This window comes from Phascolarctos cinereus, unplaced genomic scaffold, assembly GCF_003287225.1.
Source record: "Phascolarctos cinereus isolate Bilbo 61053 unplaced genomic scaffold, phaCin_HiC Scaffold_726;HRSCAF=1367, whole genome shotgun sequence".
NCBI classification, from domain to species: Eukaryota; Metazoa; Chordata; class Mammalia; order Diprotodontia; family Phascolarctidae; genus Phascolarctos; species Phascolarctos cinereus.
This window is the reverse complement of record NW_027556098.1, coordinates 362229720-362256623: the sequence shown is the minus strand read 5'-3', so window position 1 is coordinate 362256623 and position 26904 is coordinate 362229720. Positions and strand designations below refer to the sequence as shown.

Genomic DNA, 26904 nt, shown 5'->3' with positions numbered 1-26904 from the left:
AACGAGTGAGCAAGTTGGCATTAACTTTATTCTAGTTTCTGTATAATTTTAAGTACATAAAGGTTTATTCCCACAAGCCTCAGGAATGGGTAGAAGTCACAGGACAGCCCCCCCTCCCCCCCACCAAAAATTTAAAAAAAATTGCATATTTTAGTAAATATTCTAAAGGGAAAATAAAAACCATTTATACATAGGAAAAGCTATTCAAGGCCTGAAACCATCAAGTTCAAGCCCATGCAACAGCCTGTATCGGAGGCTTCATGCTTCTGTTCAGGATATAAACAAAAGCCATAAACCTCCCAGCCAAGAAAAAGTCAAACCGTTTAGGGACAAGAAGGCAGCCGCCAAGAAATGTGGCATGAGCCAAGACAATTCTGAAAGAGAACAGATGACAGGCGCCTGTCAAGATTCATCATAGTTAATGGAAGGGAAGAAGGAATGCCAGATTCCTTGGAATGATTTTTTAAAAACTTCTGAACGGAGGTGCTTGGCCGACACCCCAAAGGCTCACATGAAGAGGACCCAGCTTTCACCTAACTGCTGTAGGTGGGGTGGACTGTCTGTTGTAGCCCCGACTTCCTCTGGCAGCTGGTACAAGGGAACCTCCTGGCATGGCACAGACAGAATGAGAGGAGAACGTGGATAAAAGGAATGCTAACAGGGAAACAGGTCGGCTTGGAATGCCGTGTGCCCGAGTGGCGGCCTTTGGTCCAGGGCAGCCATGTCACCAGGGCCCAGGAACATCACTTGGTGCCAGTGAATTAGTTTGGTTAGAATATCTAGCTGGGGTTACACGTCAACTCCACTACCTTCCTGAAAAGCATTACCAAAAGGCCTAACCCTCGCAGGAACAACCTGGTCCATTCATCCAGAGGGAGCCATATGTGTCCCCCTCCCTAAAGCTGAAGCCCATCCAAAAGGGTCTCGAGTTCACCAAGGAGGGACTGATGGTGTGGTTCAAGCTGACATGGAGAAGATGCACCTTCCTGCAGATCACATGCAGAGGCCCAACTGACCTGCTGCCCCACCCCACATCTTGGCCTGAGGTATATTCAGTGAAGGCAGGTAGCTGTACTTCTCCAAGGAAAGAGAAGCCTTTAAGAGCAGAAAGGTAGAGGAAATCTAGAAGAGAATCATCTGAATGCAAGTGTATCCCATGGTTTGGGAGGGGGGAGGGCACAGGACCCAATGGCACTCTCCTTATCCAGCAATTTCGGTCACTGTGGTAACCAACTTCTGCCCATTCCACAGTGTCTTGAACTGCTCAGGGACAGGGAACTCGTTCTGCAAACAGGGAGAAAAGGATTGTCAGTGACTTGGCTCAAACAAACAGTGCAGTCTAACAGTACTACATGTGAAGTCAAGAGACCGATTCAAACTCTGGGATGCTGGGGAAGTAACTGGACGTCTAGGAGCCTCAGTTTCCCTACCTGCCATTCTTGGGAGGGAAAAACCTTTAGGTTTATAAAGCACTAGAGAAATACGGTCCGATTCTGGACCTGTGCTACTTCTGCTGGAGCCGGGGGAGGGGGGGTCGGGGTTGGTGATAGTAAATGGAACAAGAATAACCCTTCCCTAAAAAGGACTATACAGGCTGCAATGCCACCGCACTGTAACCTCGGGCTATGACCCATACTACTGATTGTGCCGCAGCTCTTAGGGTGGCCCCGGCCTAGGCTCAGTAACGATTCCTTGTGAGTCAGCTCCTGCTACCTAACACATCAGAGCAGAAAGATTGGACTGCTCCCTGCAATACAGCTCCCGCTCAGAGAACCACAGGAGAAGAAAGAGCTTCTTGGAAGTTCTACAATATGGTTCCAGCTCCAATCCCTCCCTCTGATCTTGTCTGGATTGCAGAGATAAATGGCTTCAATTAACAGGCATATCTTAGTACCTCTGTGCCAGGCGCTGTGCTGAATGACTTGGTTTTGTCTGCTCCATGAAGAATTCCCACCAGTTAGTTAGCTTTCTACTCCAACCAGAGAGGACTGGTTATCGCCTCAAGAAATCCTTTCACTCTAATTTCCCTCCTCTGCTCCCAAGAACCCCAGGGGTGAGGGCACTTACAAAGTCACCACTTTCTGTGGGAATGAGGACATTCATCTCAGAAGACTTGGCACTGACTATCTCACAGTCCAGAGAATTCTTGCTCAGGTATATGTGGCAGCCATCTGTCTTATTGATGGAAATAGTTGGCACTTTACCCATCACCTGAAGAGAAAGGAAACAGAAGACTCTAAGTCCAGCACTTGGGGCCAGATATTAAGTGGCAGGGTCAAGATTTACACCCAGGTTCTGCCTGTGACAGCTGTGTGACCTGAGACATCACCTGCTTCTCTGGGCCTCAATTTCCCCCACTGTGAAATAACAGTTAAACTACAGGGTCCTGCAAGTTCCTTTCCAGCTCTGACATTCTGAGGCCATGAGTCTCTAAGCCAGTTCCCCACCAGTGGAGACCTGCAGAGGTTATCTAAAGGGGCTCCCGCTCCTCTACCCTTACCACCCAAGTGATCAGCTTTCAGCCCCGTGCTGAATCTGACTCGCCATCAAGGAAAAGAATGCAAAGTAACCTGTGAGGGAGCACCCGTGTCTGTCTCCAGGGTTCCTCTGGGACTAAGAGAAGGAGCCAAGGGATTGGGTTACCTGCACTTTGATGTCTCTGCTGTTTATGATCTCCACAATCCCCACGACGTCATCAAACACCAGGCCAAGCTTCTTACAGTTATCTAGAGAGAGAAGGGGCTGTTGTTCCTTGCCCCCCCCCCAAGTCTCCTAGCTGACACTCTGGGTTCTGACACACTTTGGTACCCAGAAGCCCCACGCGGGAGGGCCACGTGCACTCACCTAGTGTGATGGAATTGATTTTGCCCTTGATATGGAGTGTAGAACTCACACACTTGTATATGTAAGCCACCTGCTTCAGCTCTGTGTCACTTATCACTAGGTTGGAAACATTCTCCTGGTTTTCCTGTTAAAGATGGAACACCTCCATTAGAGTCTACTAGTGAAAAGCGTTTCTGCTGCTTCGAAGTCTTCCTGATCTCTGAGCATATATCTCAGGCTAAGCTGTCTGCAATGGCTCCCAACCAAGGTCCAAGCTCCTTCCCCGGGCATGGGGGGCCTCATACGAGGCAGCTTGACGCGCCCCTTCCATGTTACTCTCACTGTTGCCCTTTATATGTGGTTCTCTGTTCTAGCTAAAGGAAAACTACCTGTGGTTCTTTCTCTATATTCAGCTGCCTTTCCGAGCTTCTCTGTTCAGGCAGGTTATCCCATGCTAAGAAGGGCCTTCTCCAGCACTTTACCTCCCCACTGAAATCCTTTCTGCTCTTCAAGGCCCAGCTGGCATGCTAGCTTTCCCCTAACACTCAGCCCAGACAGAAGCTGTTCTCTCCTCAAAAGGCTCGTCGTTCTATTTAAACTCTTCCACGGACCCGTCACCTCATCACTTACGTGACAGTGATCTGTGTCTTTGGTCCCCCACTAGATTATAAGGTTCCTTATGGCAAGAATTAGATTTCATTTTTCTGTTCCCCACATCAAATACCAGAGGGCCTTGCCAAACCAACCAAATGTGTTATGAGAAAGGCTGATTCATTAAAACACTAAGGTTTCATTCCTCCAACTCAGGCCTGAGACTCACCACTCTCCATTTCTTGCCCTCCAGCTCCAGCACTGGGGGCTCCCTCTTGGCAGCTGGTTTGGGAGTGGTCCCGCCAGCCGGCTTGGGAGCCGTGAAAGGCTTGGGGCCACTGCGCACTGGTCCGCTCTGGCTCTTTAAGGCCGGATTCTTATGAGTCTTCATGTCATCTGATACGTGTTTCAAAGCTGCAAAGAACAAGATATTTTTCAGTCTGTTAGTGATGGAAGGGGATCAGGATGAACAAGACCAATGCCAATGCTTGTGCTCCAGTCAGGACACAGAACTGAGAGCCCAAAGCGGGCAACATTCAAGGTTTCCCTGTGGAGATGCATCTGTGGGCGCTGGGGAAAGTCACCAGCCAGTTCCTAAGAATGTGCGTTTGTTTGGCAGGCAGTCTCCCTCTCTCAGGGTAATAGCTTATTTTCACACCCCATTTAAGCACTAGCCATTGTGATCCTTTTGGAAAGGGCACCCAAGGAAGTCTCCTTCACCCTGCTCCAGAGCCAAATTTCTGTTTCCCACCTTTCCTGCAGCGCCAACCAGAAATGGCAACTCATTACATGGCAACTGCATCCCCCACACTAGGGACATGAAGATAGAAACCAAAGGGTCCCTACCCTCAAGCTTATACCCTATTGGAAAGACAACATGTACATACGTGAATACACACACACACACACACTCAAAATCAATACAAGATAATTTCAGGTGTAAGGACATTGGTTGTTGGGAGGATCAGGAAATTAGGATTTGGAAAATAGCACTTAAGCTGAGCCTTGAAGGAAACCGGAAATGCTCAGAAGCAGAAGTGAGGAAAGAGTGCATTTTAGGGCATAAGCGATGGCCAGTGCAATGGAAGATGAGATGTTGCGTGAGGACAGTCTGACTAATGGCAAGCTACATTCCTTAACCACTTACCATGTGTGATACCCTCTCCCTGATTAATCTGAGCAAAGAGTGCTGACCGAGAGGCAGACTCTTCAGAGCCAGAGCTAGTGGGGATGGGTGGGGGAGGAGGTCCAGGTGGGGGGGGAGGAGGGGCTGATCCAGCAGACAGGCTTGATGACACGCCTATTAGTTCTTTTGCTGTGGGTCCCTAGGACAACAAAGAGATTGGTTAGCAAAGGCCAAGACAATAAGCTACATCGTCACTGTACCGGGTCTTGAGGATGGCTACCATAATCCACTACAGGCACCTTTCTTTTCTCTCTGCTGGCCCACTGCTATTCTTCCTCCTTTTTTTCTTCTGTCTACACTATATTTAGGTCTTAGGTCAAGTAGTGGGTTCCTTCTGGGCAGCAGTCTGCCCTGCTGATGGCACTTCAGTCTAAGAAGGTAGCTGGTACCTTTCTGGATAAAGGGATAAAGGGGGAAACACTGACCGTTTTGCTCCAGGCTAGGCCAATGGTGTGGTACTCCTTAATGTATGCCTGCAACTCAGTCCAGATAGCCAGGTAAGCTTTTACCCAGTCCACATGCTTCTTATCCCTAGAAAGAAAAAGGGAAGGACAGTCACAGCCAGGCAGGTGGCCTCAAATGCAGCAACCCCAGAAACCGTGACTATAAGTCATTAAATTCAAGGTCCTACTGCACAACATACATTTCATTTATTCCTATCTAGGGAGCACTCTCTGACACTGGCCAGAAGAATGCAGGCTTTGTCAAGGCTTACCAAGTTCTAAGCGCTTTGAGAATATAAGCCCAGTGATTTACTGTGCACTGTCCAGTGGGGCGCCCCTCACTACAAAACTGGCCACCGTGGGATGAATTTTCCAGCCACCGCAGGACTTAGAAATCCCTTTATTCAACAAACATATTTGAACACTTCCTGCGTGCAGAGTATTGGGGACTGAACTAGTTGTGAGAGTACCCACGTTGATATAATCACAGATCTTTCAAAGAATACTGCTGTTGAATGGCTAATAGGGAAATGTTTTGTAAGATTTCACAGGTGTAATGAGTATTACATTGTTTGCCTTCTCAATGGGCAGAGGAGAGGCTAGAGGGAAGAGAATTTGGAACCAAAAATTATAAAAACCAATGTTTAAAAAATATGTTGCTGTTGAACCTGCCCTGTCCTGCCTCAGTGAAGACCATGAGCTCCTTCAAAGCGGTGACCCTGGCCTATCTAGATCTGCAATCTCCCAGGGCCCAGTAGATGCTGTTCAGTAACTAGTAAAGGAACACAGTCATGGGCTTAGAAAAGCTACGAAAGGAAGCAGCCCCTGCCTAAACCACCTATCTCCCTCACCTACAAACCAGCACCAGAAAGGGAAATGTGGTCAGGGCTGATCAGCTTGGAAGGGAAGCTGAAATGGGGGAAAGAGGACAGCATGAGACAGCACCAGCTTGTCACCTAGCCTCCAGAAAATACCTACTATGAGGCCATGAACAGCAGCACGCCCTCAGTAAAGATCTGTACAACCGGAAAACTCAACTGAAACAATACCTGCCTCAAATAACTTTAGATACCTAGCCAACTCAGCCAGATTTCTGGGATAAAAAAAGCAAAACCGAAGGCCACCATGCCAGCTATAACGTCCTCAAAGAAACCAATGCCTAAGATGGTGAAGTAATGAACACCTCATCAGGCCTGCCTGCCTGCTGCTGCAAGACTCCTAACTCCATGGGCCTAAAAGTGGATAAGGGAAGAAGAACTAGGGACACCGTAGGAATACACAGAAGGCAGGAAGAGGGGGAAAAAACAGAAATATTGTCTTTAACTCTTTTTTGTGTGTGAGGCAATTGGGGTTAAGTGACTTGCCCAGGGTCACACAGCTAGTAAGTGTTGTGTGTCTGAGGCTGGATTTGAACTCAGGTCCTCCTGACTCCAGGGATGGTGCTCTATCCACTGCACCCCCTAGCTGCCCTGTCTTTAACTCTTCTTAAAAGAAGACATCTGGGATAATGGATTAGAAAACCACTGAATCTGAAGTCAGAACTTTGGATGCATCCACACTCTGTCACTCACTAGCTGCAGGGTCTTGAGCACTTTTCTGTGCTTCTCAGTTTCTTCATCTGTAAAATGGGGCAATAACTGCCACACTACCTATCTTGCATGGGTTTTGTAAGGCAAACACTTTACCAACACCTAAAGCTCTACAGAAGTGGGAATGGCTTACACAGCAGGTACATCAGCAGGATGGCTAAAGGTATAATTTTCCAACCACATCAATTCCTGAAGACCATCTGCTGAGCTCCAGAATTTGTGTCAGTGAAGGAGATGCCCTCACCAAAGAAATCAGTCTATTGGAGTATTGACTATATCAATACAGGTGCCCACCCATTATTACCATGCACTAAAAACCATCACCCAAACAGTTTTTACATGCCAGCCATACCGTCAAGTGCTCACGAGAAAGGAGCCCTGCCACGTGAATGAAAAACACAGCTGCAGAAAGTGCAAGACACAACTATTTGTGCTAGTGCTGCCAATACCAACGCACACTAAGCCAAAAGGATGGTACTCACACATCTTTGAACTCCTTGAGTACCCGGTTTGTATAAAACATGGCAGCATCATTCATTTCCTTCACATAAGGGCCAGGCTTTGGTGCCTGAAGACAGAAAAGCAATTAGATACCTGGTTCTCTGGCCAGCCCTCCTCCCAGGGGCTCCCAAATGCAACCAGCTCACCATGGCCACCCAACCCAAAGCCGGGATACTCTCGCTGACAGCTGACAGATGATTGAACAATCTGCTGCCTCGGTTCTTTTCCCGAAAGGTCTGAACCTCCTGAATCACCTCAGAGATAGGTGCCAACAAAGACAAAAGCATATTCTGGGGAGAAAAAAGATTTGGGAGTTAGTCAGGCTCTGGTTTCTGTAAAAGACTGCGGATCCTGAAACTTAGTACACTCATGAATGATTATAGAGTTCTAGAGCTGAAAGGCTGATCCCAACTGGTTTCTCCGCATCTTGTCTCATCCTCACTCCAACCCATGATTGCAAAAACACGCAGAGCTTGTTAAAATACCCTATGTTGTCATGTCTTTCTCCCACTGCCTTACCAATTCAAAGACTTCCTGGTACCTTCAGGATAAAGTTTAAACTCTCGTGCCTAGCACTCAAAGTCTCCTACAGCCCTCCTTTTTCTAGCCTTACCTCCTATTAATAACCTCTTTACATATGCTACTCCTGAGTCAAATTGGAACAAGCATCCTTCCCCCTGAATTCCTACCCAGCCTTTAAAGACCCAAAGCAAGAGCTACTTCTTCCAGGAAACCTTCCCTGACCGTCCTACTGGCAGCCACCTTTTCCCTGGGATCTCACATAGCACTTTGCTCTGGAACTCTCAAAAGCCTTCATGTAAAATTATATGTTATAGTTCTAGATCTGCATCTTTCACTCTACGAGACTGTAAAGTCAGTAAAGGCAAGAACTGTGCCTTTACTTTGTCTCTCCCTGGGCCTAGCACAATGCTTAATAAATATTCAGTGAATAAAACACTGTTTTTTAAGCCCTTCCCAGTCTGGATCTTCTCCCTTGCTATTCTATCACAAACCTTGCCCTCTGGCTGGGCTGGGCTGCTGGCATTTGTGAGATAACCACCATAGTCAATTGCCCTTTGCTCACCACCTCCTTTCTCAGGTAATCCCAGTCTACTGTGATCATTCCTTTCCCAAAATTCCTTTAAGCATTTATTGCTTGCACAACCCAGCTCAGCACAATGCTAGGTGATCCTGCCCTTTATTCATGCCCAGAACCTGACCACCCCATTTTCAAACCATGCTGCTGCACATGTCCCTCTCCCAACCCTAGCTCCCTGTTAAGGTTGCATTCCTCTATTACAATGTAAGCTCCCTGAAGGCAGGGTCTATGGCTTGGTTTCTGTAACCCCAGAGTTTAGCACAGTGCCCGCCAAAGGAAATGCCTAATAAAAGCTTACTTTCTTCCCCTCTCTGTCACAAAACTGATCTGCCCTTGTGTGCTTGTTCCACCTTGGAAACAACACTGGGAGCTCTAGATAAGTAAACAGTGTTGAGATGAGCAAAAAGGAGGTAATACTCTCCCCCTCCAAGTGCTGATGACAGGACAGTTCCCTTGGAAAGTACGGAGAATCAGCAAAGATACCAATGCAGACTATTTATAGCTTCAGCAAAATTGAAGGCTACAAAATAAACCCTCAAAAATCAACTGAATTTCTACAGAACGATAACAAAATCCAAGGGGCACAAAGAGAAATTCTAAATCACTACAAAACTCACAAAGTATCTGGGAAACAACCTACCAAAGCACAACAAAGACTTGTATAAATTCAATTACAAAATATTCCTTAAAGAAATAAAGAATAACTTAAATAGATGGAAGAATAGTCAGTGCTCATGGCTAGGTCACGCCAATATAATAAAAATGACAACGCTATGAAAGTTAATTTACGCTTTTAATCCTATACAAATCAAATTATCCAAGGGATACTTCATAAAACTTGATACAATGATAAGAAAATCCATAGGGAGAAACAAAACACCTAAAATATCAAAAAATTTATGAAAAAAAGTGGGGATAAAAGGAGAATAGCACTTTCGAACCTTAAATTATGTTTTAAAGCAGCAGCCATCAAAACCATGTAATATTAGTTAAAGAGAGACAGATCAATGGTACAGGCTGACAAGGGAGAATCAGGAATAAGAGAACTCAATAATCCAGTACTGAATAAAGAGGAACATAAATATGACTTAGGAAAGAACTCCTTATTTGATAAAAACTACCAGGAAAACTGGAAAACAAGGTGGCAGAAATTAGGCTTAGACCAACATCATATGCCATATTCCCAGTATACTCTAATTAGATATGAGACCATAATTTTAAAGATCATATTATTAAAAAAAAATCAGAAGAAAAGCATACTTTCCATAACTAGAGGTCAGAGATGCATTCGTAACCAAACAAGAAATAGAGGAAGTTACAAAAAATAAAAATATATAACTTTGAAACCTAAAAGCTTCTACACAGACAAAATTAATGTATCTAAAAAATGAAGCAGATAAATTATAAAAAAACCTTTGTATTAAATTTCTCTGATAAGAGTGCGAGTGTGTGCGTGTGTGTGTGTGTGTGTGTGTGTGTGTGTACAAAACACACCCCTATCTAAAAGCCATTCTAAGAGATAACTGGCCCAAAGATATGAACAAACAATTCTTTTTTTTAAATTAATTTATTTTTAGTTTTCAATACTCACTTTTAAATGATTTTGAGTTCTAAATTTTTTCCCCTCCCTCCCCTCCCCTGTCCCCAAGATGGCCTGCAATCTGATACAGGCTATACATGTACAATCATATTGAATATATTTCCACATTAGTCATGTTGTAAAGAAGAATCAGAACCAAAGGGGAAAACCACAAGAAAGAAAAAAAGAGAAAATAGTATGCTTCAATCTGCACTCGGACTCCACAGTTCTTTCTCTGGATGTGGACAGCATTTTCCATCACGAGTCTTTTGGAACTGTCTTAGATCACTGCATTGCTGGGAAAAGCTGAGTCTATCAAGGTTGGTAACTGCACAATGTTGCTGTTATTGTGTACTACTGAACAAATAATTCATAAAAGAATTGCAAAGCATTAACCACATGAAATACTGTTCCAAATCACGAACTGTAAGAAAAATGCAGGTAAAAATAACTCTGAGGTTTCATCTTACACCCTGCAAATTGGCAAAGATGACAAAAGATGGCAATGTTGAATGGGCTGTAAGAAAATAAGCAGATTGGTGCATTGTTGGTGGAGCTGTGAACAGATACAGCCATTCTGAGAAACAATTTGGAATTACACAAATAAAGTGACTAAAATGTCCATATCCTTTTACCCAGAGATTCTATTGCTGGGCTTATACCCCTGAAGAGGCCATTAATAAGAACAAAATTCCTATACATGCCAAAATATTTTATAGCAGCACTTTTTTGTGATAGCAAAGAAACAAAGTAGATGCCTTTCAAATGAGGAACAGCTAAACAAATTGTGGCACGTGAATATAATGGAATATTACTGTGTTGTAAGAAATGATGAATCTGATGAAGAGAAGCATGGAAAGATCTGTATGAACTGATGCTGAGGGAAGCAAAGAAAACAGCGTAAAACAACGTAAATCAAAAGAGCCACACCCCACCCTCCCCAAGTGACAACAGCAAAGTTATAAAGAACAAGTCTTTCTTGAAAGAAGATATGAAAATAATCCCATCCCACCTCTTTGCAGAGAAACAGATCCAGGGCTGCACTCTGCACATATTTTCAGACTTTTTTGATGTACTGATAAGCTAATTTTCATTTTCCCCCCATCTTTAAAAAAATAATATTTATTATATGGCATGACTCTCTGGGAAGGAAAAGGGGAGGGAAACTGGGGAAAACTATGGCAATATAAAAACAAGAAATCAACTAAAATTTACTTCAATAAAGAGTAGGCAGTAATTCCTGGATCCCGTGTAGTCCATACAAGGCCCAGAAGAGCAGGCATTCAAATCCGACTGAACTGAATCCGACTGTGGACCTTGGCAATCAGGCAGAAATCTTGGCTAAGCTCATCTGGTGGGTGGGTCATGTTTCTATGCTCTAAGGAAATATGTTTCCATCCTCACACTGGTAGAGCTTCTTCTAGAAGCCAAGCTGGAGAGCAAGCTGAAGCCATGGACCTGTGCCAGGGTCTCAGCTGCCTAACTTGCTACAGAAAATACAGACTCTAAGACAATGTTTAGACAAGACACTTCAACCAGATGAGTCCAGAAGAGAAATTAGAGTCAAATGTATTTAATGTTTTCTAGTGCACTGAAGTCAGCTAAGAGTTTCAATGTCAGAGTTTTGATGCTGAGATTCATCAAAATTAATTCTCTCTGTGGAGGAATATCTGAATATCATCCCCAGAAAAAGGAAGAAAAAGCATTTTGACTTTTAGAAAACATTATTTCTCTAACTTGGAATCTTTTGAGCTTCAGCTGCATGATGTAACTAAATGACACCAAAACCTAGATGGAAAGAGCCAACGCTCCTTAGAGAGCCAAGCCACGTAATCTTTCACTGATCCATCCAACTTAGGAGCCACCATGGTTTAAGGAGGCTCAGCCAAGAGTAGAGTCAAATCAACAGTGAGGCCCTGCTGCCAGGAGGCCAACCTTAGCCTCAGGTGCAGGTAGGGCCTATGTGGACAAACCAAGCTTAGGGCAAAGAACTACTGGAGACTCCCAAAATAATCTCAGCAGCTCATTCCCATCACTGTAACAAACCTGGGTCTACTTCTGGTGGTCATGAGACCACCTATTTTAGGATGCTGCCATGGCCACAGGCTTCCTAGCTCAGCCTTCTGAACTTTCCTTCAGACCCAAAGGAAATTAGGGAAAACTGGCACACTCCAATTGAACCTATTACAAGTAGAACTCACCCCATCTGGCTGCTGGTACTGAGAGGCTGTCACCAAAAAAGAACGTTCAATCTTCAGACCTGTGTGGACCATCTCAGCCTAAAAGAAGAAGAGAGTCAGATGTATGTCTGCAACACACCACAGGGGATAGGGCTGGGTGAGAGACACACCATGCTCTACCTCCAGACACTTCTATGGCTCCAGCCTAAATCTCTCTGTCTCTAAGAGTCCAAGACTTTATAGTCCACCAAAAAGTTCTCTTAGACTCTGGTCAGAGACAGCTGGTGGTGTGATGAATAGAGTGCTTGGGCCTAGAGTCAGGAAGACCAGAGCTCAAATCCAGCCTCTGGCATTTACTAGCTGTATGATCCTGGACACATTTTTTAACCTGTTTGCCTCAGTTTCCTCAATTATAAATTGGAACTAATAACAGCACCTACCTTACCAGGTTGTTCTGAGCATCAATAAGGTATCTGTCAATAGCTCAGCACAGTGCCTGGCACAGTCACTTAACAAATGTGAATTCCTTCCCCCTGCCCTGATGAGCTTATTAGCAGGGACCTGAGAATTTGGTTCACAGGTGGAAGAAGTTGATTAGCTATAGAGTAATGGCAGGGAAGGAGATCAAGAACATGGACCACTGGCCCAGTGAGATGGAACAGCGGGTGGCTCCTGCAGGGGTGACAGAAGCATGCAGAAAGACACCTCAAAAGAGAAAATGGAGAGACACTTGCTCTTTGCCTACTTTAGACTGTTGCCAGGGACAAGCCTGAAAATAATTCAGGAACATAATCACTGATATGGAAATACAGCTCTGCAAATTCCAAATCATGATAATGAATCCTCTGTTACATAACCTATTGAGATCAGGCTTGCAAGTTCCCCAGCACAGAAACGAACAAAGTGGAATCTCATGCATTGGTGGAGCCTGATCTGTGGAAAAACCCACACAATGCATTCAGACACAGGTGATGCATCTCTTACTAGCAAGACTACTTATAGCACAGCAGAATGTCAGCAGGAAGAAACCTTTTATAGGAGGAAACTGAGGCCAAGAAAAGTTATGTAGCTGGCCCAGCATCATACAGTGAGTCACTGAAGAAGACAAAACTCTAACCGCAAGAAAAACAGAAGTGCAAATGATTCTTCCACCAAAGATAATGGGTCTGGGGCAAGGGAGGGGGGTGTCAATGAGGTCTTATTAGAAAGAAAGGACAGTCATTCATCCTTACATGTTTTTGAACGTCTCCCCCAATTTCTCTGCTGATCCTTAGATAGTCTGCTACTGGGCCAGCAAGCAGAGAGTCAAAAACTTCCACATATGGAACTACTCCTCCTAAAGGAAGACCACAGAGAAGAGTTAGAAGGCAAGCCAGAGACAGAGAAACCACTTCTCCAAACACAGCTCTAGTTCCCCTTTAAATATGAAATCGACCTCCCCAGCAATCAGCAATCACAATGTGTGTAGGTATGCCTGAACTGTTGAGTAGCCAGCAAGCTGGTGGGGAGAGGGATGGGGGTATGGGGGAGTTCTAGTACAAATACCCATCTGACAAAATGGAGCCATTTTACTGAAGGAAGAACAGGAAACACGGCACTAGCAGGAAGCTCTTGTGTTAAAATAGCTTAACCACAGGCCTTCCTACACAAGTCATTTCCTCTCTCTCCCTACTCATGTACTCACAGTCAACATCAATTTCAGGAGTCAGATCAACTAGTTTCAGTATTTTAGGAGTTTATGGTCATCAGGCAAGATTTAGTTTAGCAATGCAGTGTCAAGCCTGGGACATGGGTTTTTACCTGAAACAAGAAATCACTTACCTTTCGGAGAACTGTCTCCACACCCTCCCTGCATGCTAGAGGAATGGGATACTGCCTCCAGTCGGCCCACTGCTTTCTCCAATCTCTCCACCAGATTTTGCATATCAGCCATAGCTCAGCACCTGCTAAAACAGATCAGATGTCAGCTATTGTGGGAAATTATGACACCACCTACTATAAGATAGTTGTTTTTTTTAAATTGGTGGGATGGTGAAGAAATAGCCATTCTGAGAAGCATTTGGTAATAAAATTAGATATCAATTAATCTAGCCAGTGTTACAAAAGTGCCTGCTGTACAAGGAACTCCCATTGGTTCCTAACTAGAACTACCCAGTAAAAAGGTACATGAAACAAGTGGATTCTTATCTCTCTCACCCATTTCACAAGCAGGGAGACAAAGGAACTTGCCCCATCCAATTATCTAACACTATCCTGAAGTACGGCAGTGGGCAATAGCAAAGGGCAACAAGTTTCAAGAGCTGGAAAGGACACTAGAGAGTATCTTAGAGGTGGAAACTGAGGCTCGCAGGGTTGAAATATTTGTTCAGGATGACACAGAAAGTTAGTGGAAGAACCGAGAACAGAGCCCAGCTTTCCTAACAGCCTATCTCACTGACTGTCTACTTGGCATCCTGCTCCACTCAAGAATCTCCATTTCATTCAGGATTTAACTAGGTCTAGAGATGAAGCCGAGTGATCTCAAGTCACTCAAAACTGCTCAAGACTCCTACATCCAATGAAACTCGTCCAAAGAATGACAACATCTAGAATACCAGGACACCTGGGCTTGGCACATTTGCACTGCCAAAATGAAGGCTAAGGAGCCCGTCAAAAAAGAGCAAAGACAAAACATTCCTTGTCCATTTTTCTTTATGTACCAACTCAGGTCTCCAGTTGTCTCACTGACATTCAATAGGCAGCTGAGTCTTGCAAAATTGTTTAGGACACAGCAGAAAATCAGAAACCAAACCAAATAATCTTTTCAACTCCTCTGACTTTAGAAATAACACCAGTCACCAAACCCACACTCTGAACAGCAATGCAAGAAAAGAAAACCAGATACACTCTCACCTACATTAATCACTTCAGCAAATGGGATACATCTGAACATAAGAGTTACCTTGGTAGCCCTTCTAGTCTAACCCCCTCATTTCAGAGATTTCAGATGAACTGCTAAAAAAAAAGCCAAGCAAGCAGCAGAAACAGGCTTTTAAGCTAGAATCTCTGACAAAATGCAGTGATCTTTCTACTCTACCTGTGTGTCCTTAGGTGTGCCACTTAAAAGTGCCTAAGTCTCAGTTTCACCATCTTTAAAATGAAGAAGGTAGACAACATAGCCACGGAGATCCTTTGGATCTTATGGACCTCTTCTGCCTCTGGTACCTGCCTTTGAGACACAAAGATGAAAATAGCCCGAGCGTGGAGTCTAGAGACCTCTGTGCTTGTATGGGCTCTACAATGACCACAGCCTTCGCTAACTCCCTTCCCTCAAAAAGCCTTCATTTCATTTACAAAAATCAATCCAACAACCATTTATTAAAGTAAGGAGATTAGTAATGGTCTCTAGGTTTCCTCCCAGAGCTAAACATCTATGATTTTTCAAGGACCGTAATCCACCACACCCCATGGATCTCTGGGAAAAGATTACTAATAGAAAGCTTCAAATCAATCCAATAAACTTTCTCTCCCAGACAACATCCCAAGTTTCTGCTACAGAAATGTGTGGCTTCAGCAGATGGAAGAGTCAAGCCAAGGCCAGCATTAGTCAGCTCAAAGATAACTGCTGAAGTCATAGGAAAAAGCAGGCCATTTCCCCCTCTCTAGAGACATATAAGTGCCAATGTTCTAAATGGTACACAGGTCTGTCTGCTGGGGTGTACTTACCCAATTTAGATGAGGAAGACAGTTTCTCTTCAGAACAATTTGACTTTATTTTGGTTCCTTTTTCCCATAATTCGTTTGGCAGCAAAAAGCTTGAATAACCAAACAAGCCACAGTTCTTCTAGCTAGCTAAAGTCAGAACTTAAAAAAGGAGAAACCCAAACGAGCACTTGCAGCTAACCTCTGTCTACAGCTAATGACACAGACTGTGGGTGTCTGGTGTTTGGAAGCCAGGAACGAAGGGTGAACGGAGGTTTTCCGGTCTAAATCAAAATTTCATGAAAGCAACAACTGGCTTCAGGAGAGTTCCCCCCACGGGCGTTCTCCTTACTCAACACACACAACATTCCTCTCTCCAGTTCTGTGATGCCTTAATTTCCACAACACTAATACCTTCCATGGCCTTAAACTCGAAAACACAGCAATAAGGAGACAAAACTCAAATAAAACCAAGAAGGAATGTTTCAGAGCCTGCAAAACACAGGCATCTAAGGAAGTTAATTAGTGTGATACAGTGAAAAGAGTTCTCTGATCCTGGAATAAAAGGACCTGGGTTTCAGGTCCATCTTGACACCAACTAGCTACATGACCTTCCTTCTTTCAGCTGCAGCTTCCTTATCTGTAAAATGGGGATAAACAGATAAGGTACAGCATATATATCAAGGTGGTTGTGGTGAGTGTTTTGTAAACCATAAAGCTCTGAAGAAATGAAAGCTAGCATTTATCATATAAACATGGCAACACGTCACAATAATGAAGTTAAAAAGCTGCATTCTAGCCTGTGTTCTCAACTATTATGTCTACAAAATTCCATAAGGGAAAATGGTTGTAGACAAAAAGACAATTACACTCACTGCAAAAGGTGTGACTAGAGGATCTATTCCATTAAATGCATTCATTCTATATAGTGTCAAGCACAGCACTGTATATACAAGGTGGGCATAGTCAAAGAGAGAAAGGACCATTAGAGTACTTTTTTCTTAAAAAAGGAACAAAATGTAGACCAGAAAGAATCAAGGACAAGCAGGACAGCTTTGAAAATTATGCGCTGAATTTATTATATATTTAAAAAGAAAAGCTGGCTATATATACTTGCATTTTCACATATAATCTTCCTTTCCTGCTCTACTGTATATGGAAATATCGATTTTGCTTAATGTCTATCAGGTTCAGCATTTTAAAAAGGAACAGCCAGAGAGAGCAGAACCAGGAGACTGAAATAATTATAAAATCCAAGAAGCAGAGCATGCCTAGGAGAGGGTGGTCCACAGATGAAATGCTGCAGAGGTCAATGAAGAGTGAATGGTAAAAAAAGAATAAATAAAGAGTTCAATGACTGAGGAAAAGGCCACTGAATTTACCAATAAATCAATCACTGGTAACATTCTAACAAAACTGGACTACTGGTTGTTCCCTAATTATCCTTTATTCCCTTCCCTCAAATCAATTACCATCTTTCACTCTGAAGCCCATTCCCTCCGTTCTCTGTTATAATCCAACTCGGGTGCCATCTCCTCTATGACACTTTTCCTTAATCCTCCAATTAGAAATAATCATCACTTCTTCAAATTTCTCAAAGCATATTTTCTGGATCTTTCATCCATCTCCGTCACGATCTACTCTGTATCTGATATGTGTATACAGAGCAATCTCCACAGATAGCAATCTCTCCCAAAGGGCAGGAACCTTGTTTTTCATTTTCAATATACCCAGCACCAGTCATGGCTTCTCACACAGTAGGACCTTAAAATAAATGTTTGCTAAATTGAATTGTAAGGCAGCTAAGTAAGGGTCTTCCCAAAGAAGGCAGCGTTATTAAAGCAGAAAGCTGTAATTCTATGCCACTGATTTATTCCACTTGAATCTCCTAACTTTATGTTTTTGACTGCAATTTCCAACAAGCCCATATAGAGGACTGGTCAGCCTCCCAAAATAAGCATACAACTCCCCAGACCCCAAGTCAGGACAAGCATGTTCCAGAAGGGCTAGCTGCTCCATGGAGTTTGGAACATTTTCAATTATGGGATCCCTCTTAACTAAACAATAAATATTTACTGGTAATAAATCATGGGCTTTGTTTTATGTAGTGCCTCATCCAAAGTGTTGTCTGGTGGCCAACATGACGGTGACAAGCCTCTCTACACTTAACCTAAACTGCTTCTCAAACAAAGATGTAACCTGCTCCCTACTTCCAAACGAAGACTCAAGATACAGACTGGACTGCACTGAGTCCATTCTGTCCATCCGACGAGTTGATGGACTCAAGATGGTCAACATGAGAATTTGTTTTGCTTCACTACACATATTTGTTGAGGGCTTTTCGTGTTCATTCACCTTATTTTCAATGGGAAGGGAGTTGAAACAAGTAAATAAAAACTTGTGAATTAAAATAAAACAAAACACCAATAACACCTAATCCTCAAACAGCAGGGTAAATCAAACCTGCCACAGCTTACTGCTCCAGCGCCTCAGGTCTTGAGAACTCAAAACCTTCTTCCCAATAAGGCAGAACAGAACTTTGTGAACGATCAATAATCAGTGTAAGTGGGCTGTAACACCTTGGCGATGACATGAGCACAAGACCTGGTATGGCAGATGTTGTTGTTGTTTAGTCAGTCCAATTAGAGTCCATGGGGCTTTCTTGGCAAAGATACTGGAGTGGTTTGGCATTTCCTTCTCCAGTGTATCCCCATTTTACAGATGAGGAACTAAGACACACAGGGGTTAAGTGACTTGCCCAAGGTCACACTTAGTAAGTATCTGAGCCCAAATTTAAACCCAGATCTTTCTGACCCCAGACCAGGTGCTCTATCCATTGCACCACCTAGCCACCCTAAGACAGCACACAGGAAATGTAAAGGGGGCGGTCCCATCACGTACCAGATGAGCAGTCCATGGGCTGCAAATGGTTCCCACAAAATATGAAAAGATGAGAGGAAGGCCTCAGCACAATGGGAAGATCCTCTATGGAATATTCATAGGAGACAGGGTGAAGCAGTGAATAGAGCATTGGTTCTGGAGGCAGACGCCTTGAGTCCAAACTTCCATCTCTGAGGCTTACTACCTAATTGACTCTTAACCTAGTTCTGTTTCCTCATCTGTAAAATAAGGAGGCTGAAGAAGATGGCCTCTGAAGTCCTGTTCAGCTCTATATCTATAATCCTATGGGAAGATATGGACAAGAATTGCCCAGGATGAAGATTGTGATCAGCACTGCTGGGGGAGGGAGGCCCCACCGAACAAAGGTGGGGGGGTGGAAGAGACTTCTATCTGCTCCTTTTTCTGAACTATAAACAGAGAGGGTTGCTGATCTGGGAAGGAAAGTAGCAAGGTCAACCACAGACATTTGGAGTTTCAGTTGACAACGGGCTATCAAAATGGAGTCTGGGAGAGAAGTTGTGGGTGGACACTGAGCTTGGAAGGAAGTCTCAGGGCTTTAACAAAAACAATGTCATGACAAGGCCAAGGTCAGTCTCCTCTGTGGGCTCATTAGACGCCTCCTCTAAAGTTCTGTCTCAGTCTCCCTGGCTGATTAAGCGAGAGTCACTACTGGAACAGGAAACTTGCGCTTAGTATATTTCCAAACATTCCTCTGTGTGTTTCAAAGGTACAAGAACTATGTTTCACAACTGATAGGATGGAGAACCTACAGGCCAAACTATGCCACAGGAACTACACAGCTGTTTCAAATGCTCTCCTTGGAGGCTCTGAATCTAGGACAGAATGCACTCCTTAGCCACCACCAGACTACCTAGCACCAATTCTTTCCACTCCCCAAAGCACATGAATTTTCATAGCCAGGCTCTTACATGTCACAAAGCAAAACTCAAGTATTTTAACAGGAGACATGAACCAACAAGCTGGGCCAGAGAGCAGAAGGGCAGACAAACCACCCTTTAAGGCCTGAGGTTTAACCAACAAACCAAAGAACAGAGACAGCTCCACAACAGTTAAGCCGCATCTAAACTCAGCACAATACAGGAGCTCCTTACTGTCTTTCCCACAGGGTTTGATTTCAGTGATTAAACCAGTGACATTTCACTGCTTGTGCTACTACCACCTGAGTTTAAGAATTTTTTTTTCAAGAGAAAATACTATCTTTCAAGAATAGCTAGGATCAGAGCAGCTAGGTGGGCAGTGGATAGAGCACCAGCATTGGAGTCAAAAGGCTCTGAGCTCAAACCCAGCCTCAAACACTAGCTGTGTGGCCCTGGGCAAGTCACTTAACCCCGTTGCCTAACCAAAAAAAAAAAAAAGAATAGCTAGGATCCAATCTGACATAAATGCCCAAGTCCCGCGTCCTCCTTAAAGACAGCCTTTACAGAAAGAAGTCTCTAAAAGAGTTAAGTGGGACAAGTGAAAAATACTTCAAAAGACTGATGAATTCATCAATGTGGTTAATTCTCTCTACCAATCACAACCCCTCCAATCTTAGTAGACAACTTCTGGAAAAACCTCTTTGTAAGTAGCTAGCCTGGTCCTTAGACAACTGGAAGACTTCACAGAGCTTGCCCATCAACACAGGCTTCCAGCCCTGGGCCACCTCAATGTCACAATGAAGCCCTAGAAAACAAATTGTGTGGAGAGAAGAATACAGATCTTTGGATCAGATACACAAGCCCGATACTGGTGGTCCTAAATGATACTGCGAGTCTTGAGCGAGAGTTTTTTTGTTCTTTTTCAAAAATACGCTTCTGTTGCCTCCTGCATAAAACTACGTTATATTTTTGTGTCCTTTGCTATTAGTTTAAACCAATGAAGTAATTTAAGCTCAACAGGCACTCTGTAAACATACATAGGCTTTTGTATGTATTTTGTACAGGATATACAAATGCATATATAAGCAGACACTGTGCCAGTTGACTCCAGCCTGACATACAAATTCAGCCACATTCCCTAAATAACAGGCACTTGTATCTAGCCAAAGATCAACCCACCAGAAGCTCTGGAAGGCCCTGTTGAGCTGGCAATCTCTTGGATTAACTTCAAAATAAAGGCTTTAACTGGCTCTGAAGGCCACAAATGCTTGCATCCCTCTTTCCCCCACTCCCCCCATTAGACATTTCAGTCACACTGCTATTAGAAAGAATAATGAAGACCTTGTTTATATAATGGCTTATGGTTGGAAGGTGTTTTGCCTGCAATAGGCAGATAGGGAAGCTACTCTTACTCCCAATTTTATAGATAAATAAACTAAGGCTTAGAAAAGTGATATGACATGGCCCAGCTAGATAAGTGATAAAGGTATGACTTGAACTCAGTTTTTCTAGTTCTCAGTCCAGTACTTTTCTTCCCTTTCTCCCCAGGAAACACTGAGTCTTGATTATGCATGGCAAACAAAGCTGTACTGTGATGAGGAATGTTTCTGGAGCACTCATTAATTATGTTGACATGGTGTAAATCAAAAAAGAATAGCTTCTTGATGAATGCTGGTTGTGTTAATCTAGGGACAATGGAATTCTGTATCAACTGGGTCAGTTACCAGATGTGAAATTTAAAACAAAAATGGTCATCATTCACTAACTGCACACAATCTAAAGCCAGGCAACACACACAGACAACAAAGCATCATCATACATCTTCTCTTGGGTTTGGTTTTGTCTTAATGGAAGTAAGAAGGGAACAGAATCTGCAGAATTGGGTCTTACCTAGACCACTGCCCATCACTGATGAAGGGGAAATAGTCCTGGCCTGGAAGTCAGAAGTCCTAGGTTCTAGTCCCAACTCTGACACTAACTCCCTGCCCAATATTAGACGGCTGGATTAGAGGGCCCCTAAGGTTTTTCCAAATCTCAAAGTCCACACATAATTTCCTGCAGTCTGTGATATTCATTTCCTACTAGGTGGGGAAAAAAAGCCTCTGACTGGAAAAATATTAAGTTGCTGATCTCAACTTACTTTTTGATGCTTATAGAAATAGTAGTAGTTTAAGAGTGGCTATTACGCTTCAGAAACTTCAAATCAGAAACACTGCTTGGAACCTTCCCCAAAAGCTAATTAAAATGTGAGCCAAACTGCTGAGTCACCTTTCTGACTTTTGGGGACCACAAAGTTGCATCAGAAACTTTTCAAACAGGAAGGAACTTAGTCTCTTAAAGTGGTATTGACAATAGACACACCAGGCTTAACCCCACGCACAAAGCCTTCAGTACTGCTTGTTTCCAGGACTCTCAACAAAAGCTCTTTCCTTCAAAACACTCACCTTTCACTTCAACCTCTTGAAATAAAGTGAATCGTCATCAAGCCAAGAAAGAAAATTCTTTTGTAGACCACACATCTTATTCCAACTACTTGGCCCTTCGTCCCTCATATAGCATAATTAGAAGGTGAAATCAGATATAATGCTCCTCCTACCCACCTTATGGTCCAAATGAGTAATTCAAGCAAGGGCAGCCCAATTCAGCTACACTTTTGCCTCATAACTTTTTAATTCAATTCAGCAAGTCTTAACTCAGCACCCACCACATACCCCATGCCCATGACAGATACTAGGGTGTGAAAGATAAAAGAAGCCTATGGCCTCAAAGATGGAACAAAATAAAGTCAGGGATATTGGATTTTACATGCATAAAACCACTGAAGAACAAGAAATACTATAACTGGCAAAATTTGTGGCAAAGATCAAGAGCTATTGGAGGGAGATTAGGAAAGGAAGAAACTCCAGTCTGAGTTAAGTCCTGTCCCAGAAGGCCTCTAGGAGAAAGTGAGACATATACTGAGCCTTCACAAGGAGGGGCTGTGCTTAAAGGAGCAGAAAAAGGAGGGCTTTCTAGGAGAGTAGAACATAAGCAAAGACAGGAATAGAATAAGCATGATTTAGTCAGAGGGCAGTAAGAAGACCAATCTGACTGGCGTAAGATATGTGGGAGCCACAATAGAAAGAATTTAAAAAACAGTGCCAAGTAGTTTAGACTAGTTAGAACTATTATACTGTTCTGAGCAGAGTAGTAAATAGATTAAAGAGTAGTCTGGAAGCAACAAAAGAAACTGGAGCTAGGGAGGCCAATAATTTAGGTATAAAGCCAGGAGGGGCCTAGACTAAAGTAGTGGTAGTAGAGAAAAGGGGATAAAAAACAGCTAAGTACTTAGTGACAGACTGAATACCTAAGCATTAAGTCAAACACAAGGTTTCAAGATTCAGTACTCAGCTTTACACCTCTCACTTTATACACATTCAGCACAAATGGAGGTCTCTCTAGAAAACTGAAATGAGTAAGTGGCTTTTAAAAAATATATTCCATAGTTAAATCTATAAAATATGATGTAATTTAAAGGCTGACCCCTAAATAAGCAAGGTGGAAAATGAGGGTTTTATTCCTCAAATTAGAAATAGTACTTTTACACTGCATACCATACTTCACAAAATGTGCTCAGATGTATATGTTATCTCAGATATTAACCACAAAGGTGCTACTTCATATTTGCATAGAATTTTCCATCTATGGTAACATCTGATCCTCTCAGTGATAAGAGAGCCACCTACCTTCACCACTGCCACTTAAGGAATATCTAGAGAAAAATGGGGTGGAGTGAGAATAATTTACTGGCAGCTCATGTTAATTATTTATCTTAATGAGGGTAAAACAAGTTCAGGAAACACTAGTTTATTTTGGATTATTAACCAAATAGCACTGGCTACCTGGGGAGCAACAGAATGCAGCGAACAAGACATCGATCTTACGTGTCAGAAGACAGAACCAAGAGTATGGTTTTTAAGTGCCCATTCAGATACCAGTGCTGTGACACTGGCTAAGTCACAACCCAAGCCTCAATTTCCTCATCAGAAAAACTGAGATGAAAAAACCTGCACTGTCATCTTCACAGAGCTGTCCTTGTAACTGAAAGCATGACAGAAAGGCAAGTCACTGTAGCAATGGCCACATCAGGACAGAATGTTTTTGAAAGAACATCTTTTCATTTGTTGCACATCTCATCTAAGCCTCCCTTATTTTTTACTAAATACAGAGTAGTACTTTATCTGGACCTATTCTTTATATTTATCACATTCTGCCTTTTGGATTCCATGTCTCCCTTCCCTGAGCAACACCAAGGACGGACAGTATTGTGGTGGGAAAGGATCTGGCTTGAAGAATAAGGGAAATCTGGTTTCAAGTCCTGTCTCCGCCACATAGTACTTGGCTGTGGGGCCCTGAAATCACTGAATCTCTCAATGCTCTAAACAACTCTCTAAACTCCAAGTTTCTTAGGAGTTTTCCACACCAGCTCTTGGCACACAGGTGGCATTTAATAAATGCTTGCCATGGCATGAAATCATAGATCTGGTTAAAAAAAAAAAGAAAAAAGATGGGCCTTTGCCTTCATGGGTAGCTTAGGGTTCCATAAAAGGGCTATTTGATTTCCCTCACTGCAACATTGCCCTTTCCTCCTCCTGTTCAATTGTGGGCCAAATGCACTGATCATCTAGAGAGTCTACCCCAAATGTCCAAACTGATATAAAGGCTTTGTGCAGTGTTCATATACAAGCATGCTGAAATCTAGCTCTCCCACTTTTCTTATTTCATTTTCTGTCCATTCCATTGAGATATTTCCTACAGGCCAGGTATGATAGACATAAAGAGAGACGAAAAATAGTCCTTGCCTTTAAGGGGCTTGCATTCTAATGAGGAGACATTTAACTAACTGGGTTCACACAAGATATATACAAAGTGGATTGGGGTGGCCTTTTGCAAGTGGTAGGATCGAGTCTTGAAGGAACTAGCCTAAAGGAACTGCAAGGCCAGACAACATTACAAGCACGAAGGGCAGTCAATGATAAGGCAAGTGACAGGAGAGTGTCCTGCGCAAGGAATAGCAAGTACACTATGCAAGGAAAGTTGAACAACAGAGTAGACGCACAGAAAGAAGCAAAGTGTAAGACTGTAAAGACAGGAAAGGGCCAGGTTATAAATAGCTTTAAATGCCAAGACAATTAAGCTCGATCCTAGAGGTAATATGGAACCACTGGAGTCTACCGAGTAGGTTAGTGACATGGTAAGGGCCTGTCCTTTAGGAAGATCACTTTGGCAATTGAGTGGCAGATGGACTGGAGTGGGAAGAAACTTGAGGCAGAGACACCAACCAGAATGTACTGCAATAGTCCAGATGAAAGAGAACTCGGATTCATATAAGATGCTGTAATGGCAGCAACGAGATTTGGCAAGAAATTAGATATGAGAGGGAAGAGTCAAGGATGCTACAGAGGTTAGGAGTCCTGCAAGTACAGTAGTGCACTTGACAGTCCTGGTCCCCATACCCAAGAATACCTCTCCATCCTTCATGCCTTTGCACAAGTACCCCCCCTCAAGTTTGGAAGGCAGTCCTTTCTCACTGTCCCTTTTAGAATCTTTCCTCAGACTCAACCTACTACAGGCCTTTCCTGACTTCCCTCCCCAGTGGTCTTTACTATCATGAAATTACTTTGTATATACTTTGTGTTTACTTCTCAGGGTACAGGTTGTATTGCCTCCTGTAGATTTTCATTTTTCCCTTTGTATCACCAGTTCCTTGCATATAGCAAGCACTCAATGATTGTAGAATTGATTTGTGCACAGGTCAACCGGGCAGTCTGAAAATCTAAAAAATACTGTAATAGAGATCTTCTTAGTCTAAATTTTTTTGAGAGCGGGGTCTGTGTCCTATCTTATCCCTAGCACTCAGCACAGTGACTTGCACACAGCAGACAAGGGAGCACAGTGGTTCCCAAAGTTCAAAAAGCTGGCCACAAGACTTTTTAACAGATGAAATAGGTAGACTATTTGCATACAAAACGCAGGCCTTTCTTCCCACCCCCCCCCCTTTTAAACCAACACGATCAAAAGCAGAAGCACCTCGTCCTCACAGAGGGAAGAGAAAATGCTCCTCCCGGTAGGGAGTCTGGCAGCCTTGAACCTGTGGCTTCCAGCTCAACTGCCTCAGGGTTGGGATTGTACTCTGCCCAGGCTTCAATGCTCCCAGCAGGAGCAAAAGGAACCAACACAAACTGCACACAGGAAAGACCAGGAAGTGGAGAGGGATCACTGGGGATCAGCTCAGCCCAAGGCTTACAGTCCACTGCCCCCCAGACAGCAATCGGAGGTGGGGAAGGAGATAACTCAGGGTCTCAGAGAGACCTGCCCCGGGGACCCCAGTCCCCATTTCTTCTGGCAGGGCACCGCAGCCCCTAGGAGACCCCGCCCCATAGACCCGAGCCCAGCCCCCCAACTTCTCGGCTTAAGCCCCAAGAAGGGGAAAGACCAGCTCCAGCATCTCTGCCTCAGCCTTCGGCCTCAGAGGCGCTCGGCTCCCCCAACGCCACCGGGAGTAGCCCCCTCTCCTCAGTGTCCCTTCAAAGACCTCGGCCCGGACACCCCAGTCATGGAGCCCGGACCCCTGAGGGGGAACCCAGACCTGCCAAACCGCAGTCCCCGACTCGTGAGCCTGGGCTCGAAAGGGGGAGCCTAGACCCCCGTCCCTTCAGGCCGAGCCCGGGAAAGAGAGCCAAGAGCCCCGGCGCCCCTCAGAGAGCCCTGGCCGCCCTGACAGACCCTGGCTCAGGGAGAGGCTCCGATGGGCGCAGCCCCGACTGCTGCAGGGAGCCGCACTCTCTCACCGATCCCAGTCCCCACCCAAGCCATGCCCAGGCCGGCCCCGCTGCCGCCTCACCTCCGTCCGCCTCAGCTGCTGCCTGCGCTCAGCCGCCCTTCACTTCCGGCAGGAACCGCCCAGCAAGCTCCGCGCGACCCACTTCCGGACCCTCTCCAGGGCGGCGCCGGCAGCGGCGGCGGTGATAGGAAGTACGTCATCAAGGGGCGGAGCTTTCCAGGCTCCCCCCTCCAGTTAAACCGCGGCTAAGCCCTAGTACTGAGCCCCACCCCCAGGAGACTGCGTAACGTAGATGGGCGGGACCAACACCGGACCACGCCCCCTCCAGGCGAGGCCGGGCTGGGGGAGGACCCCGCCACCTGCCAACTAGGGGAGGCTTCCATGAGTGGATGAAGATCTGATTAGGGCCCGCCTCCAGAAGAGAGAAGACGCTCTGAATGGCTGAGATGCTGTCCATCACTCCTCAGTTTTTAAAAAAAATCATTATTATTATTACTGACATTTATATATAGCTTTCGGTTTGCAAAGCGCTTTACGTACGTGATCTCGTTTAATCTTTACAGCCCGCCTGGAAAGTAGACATACTTACTTGCATTTTACAGATTAGGAGACTGAGGCTCAGAGAAAGTG

At 44.2% G+C, this 26904-nt stretch overlaps 1 protein-coding gene across 2 annotated transcripts; it reads right to left on the bottom strand.

Annotated features, from left to right (window-relative positions):
- Nucleotides 1-6: 6 nt before the first annotated feature.
- CAP1 (cyclase associated actin cytoskeleton regulatory protein 1) lies at nt 7-26439 on the bottom strand. 2 transcript variants are annotated; one of them, XM_020983568.2, is made up of 13 exons: nt 26335-26439; nt 13813-13934; nt 13224-13327; nt 12013-12090; nt 7280-7423; nt 7115-7200; nt 5026-5131; nt 4562-4739; nt 3644-3828; nt 2845-2968; nt 2644-2726; nt 2068-2211; nt 7-1284 (listed from the first exon to the last, which is right to left on the bottom strand). In XM_020983568.2, exons 2-13 carry the CDS (start codon nt 13922-13924, stop codon nt 1201-1203), a joined length of 1428 nt encoding a protein of 475 aa, XP_020839227.1. In that variant the 5' UTR covers nt 13925-13934; nt 26335-26439; the 3' UTR covers nt 7-1200. The 2 variants fall into 2 exon arrangements, with proteins under 2 accessions (XP_020839227.1, XP_020839228.1); XM_020983569.2 differs by having other exon boundaries at nt 13813-13937; nt 26335-26433.
- Nucleotides 26440-26904: the final 465 nt, after the last annotated feature.

Bases quoted from the DNA above. Each gene is read 5' to 3' on its own strand.
- CAP1 (XM_020983568.2), bottom strand. From the start codon at position 13,924: ATGGCTGATATGCAAAATCTGGTGGAGAGATTGGAGAAAGCAGTGGGC. The intron at 12,091-13,223 runs GTAAGGATGAAT...TTCTTCTTTTAG, and splicing joins GGGGAGACGTTCAAAAACAT to GCTGAGATGGTCCACACAGG. The intron at 2,212-2,643 runs GTAACCCAATCC...CTTTCTCTTCAG, and splicing joins GCAGAGACATCAAAGTGCAG to GTGATGGGTAAAGTGCCAAC.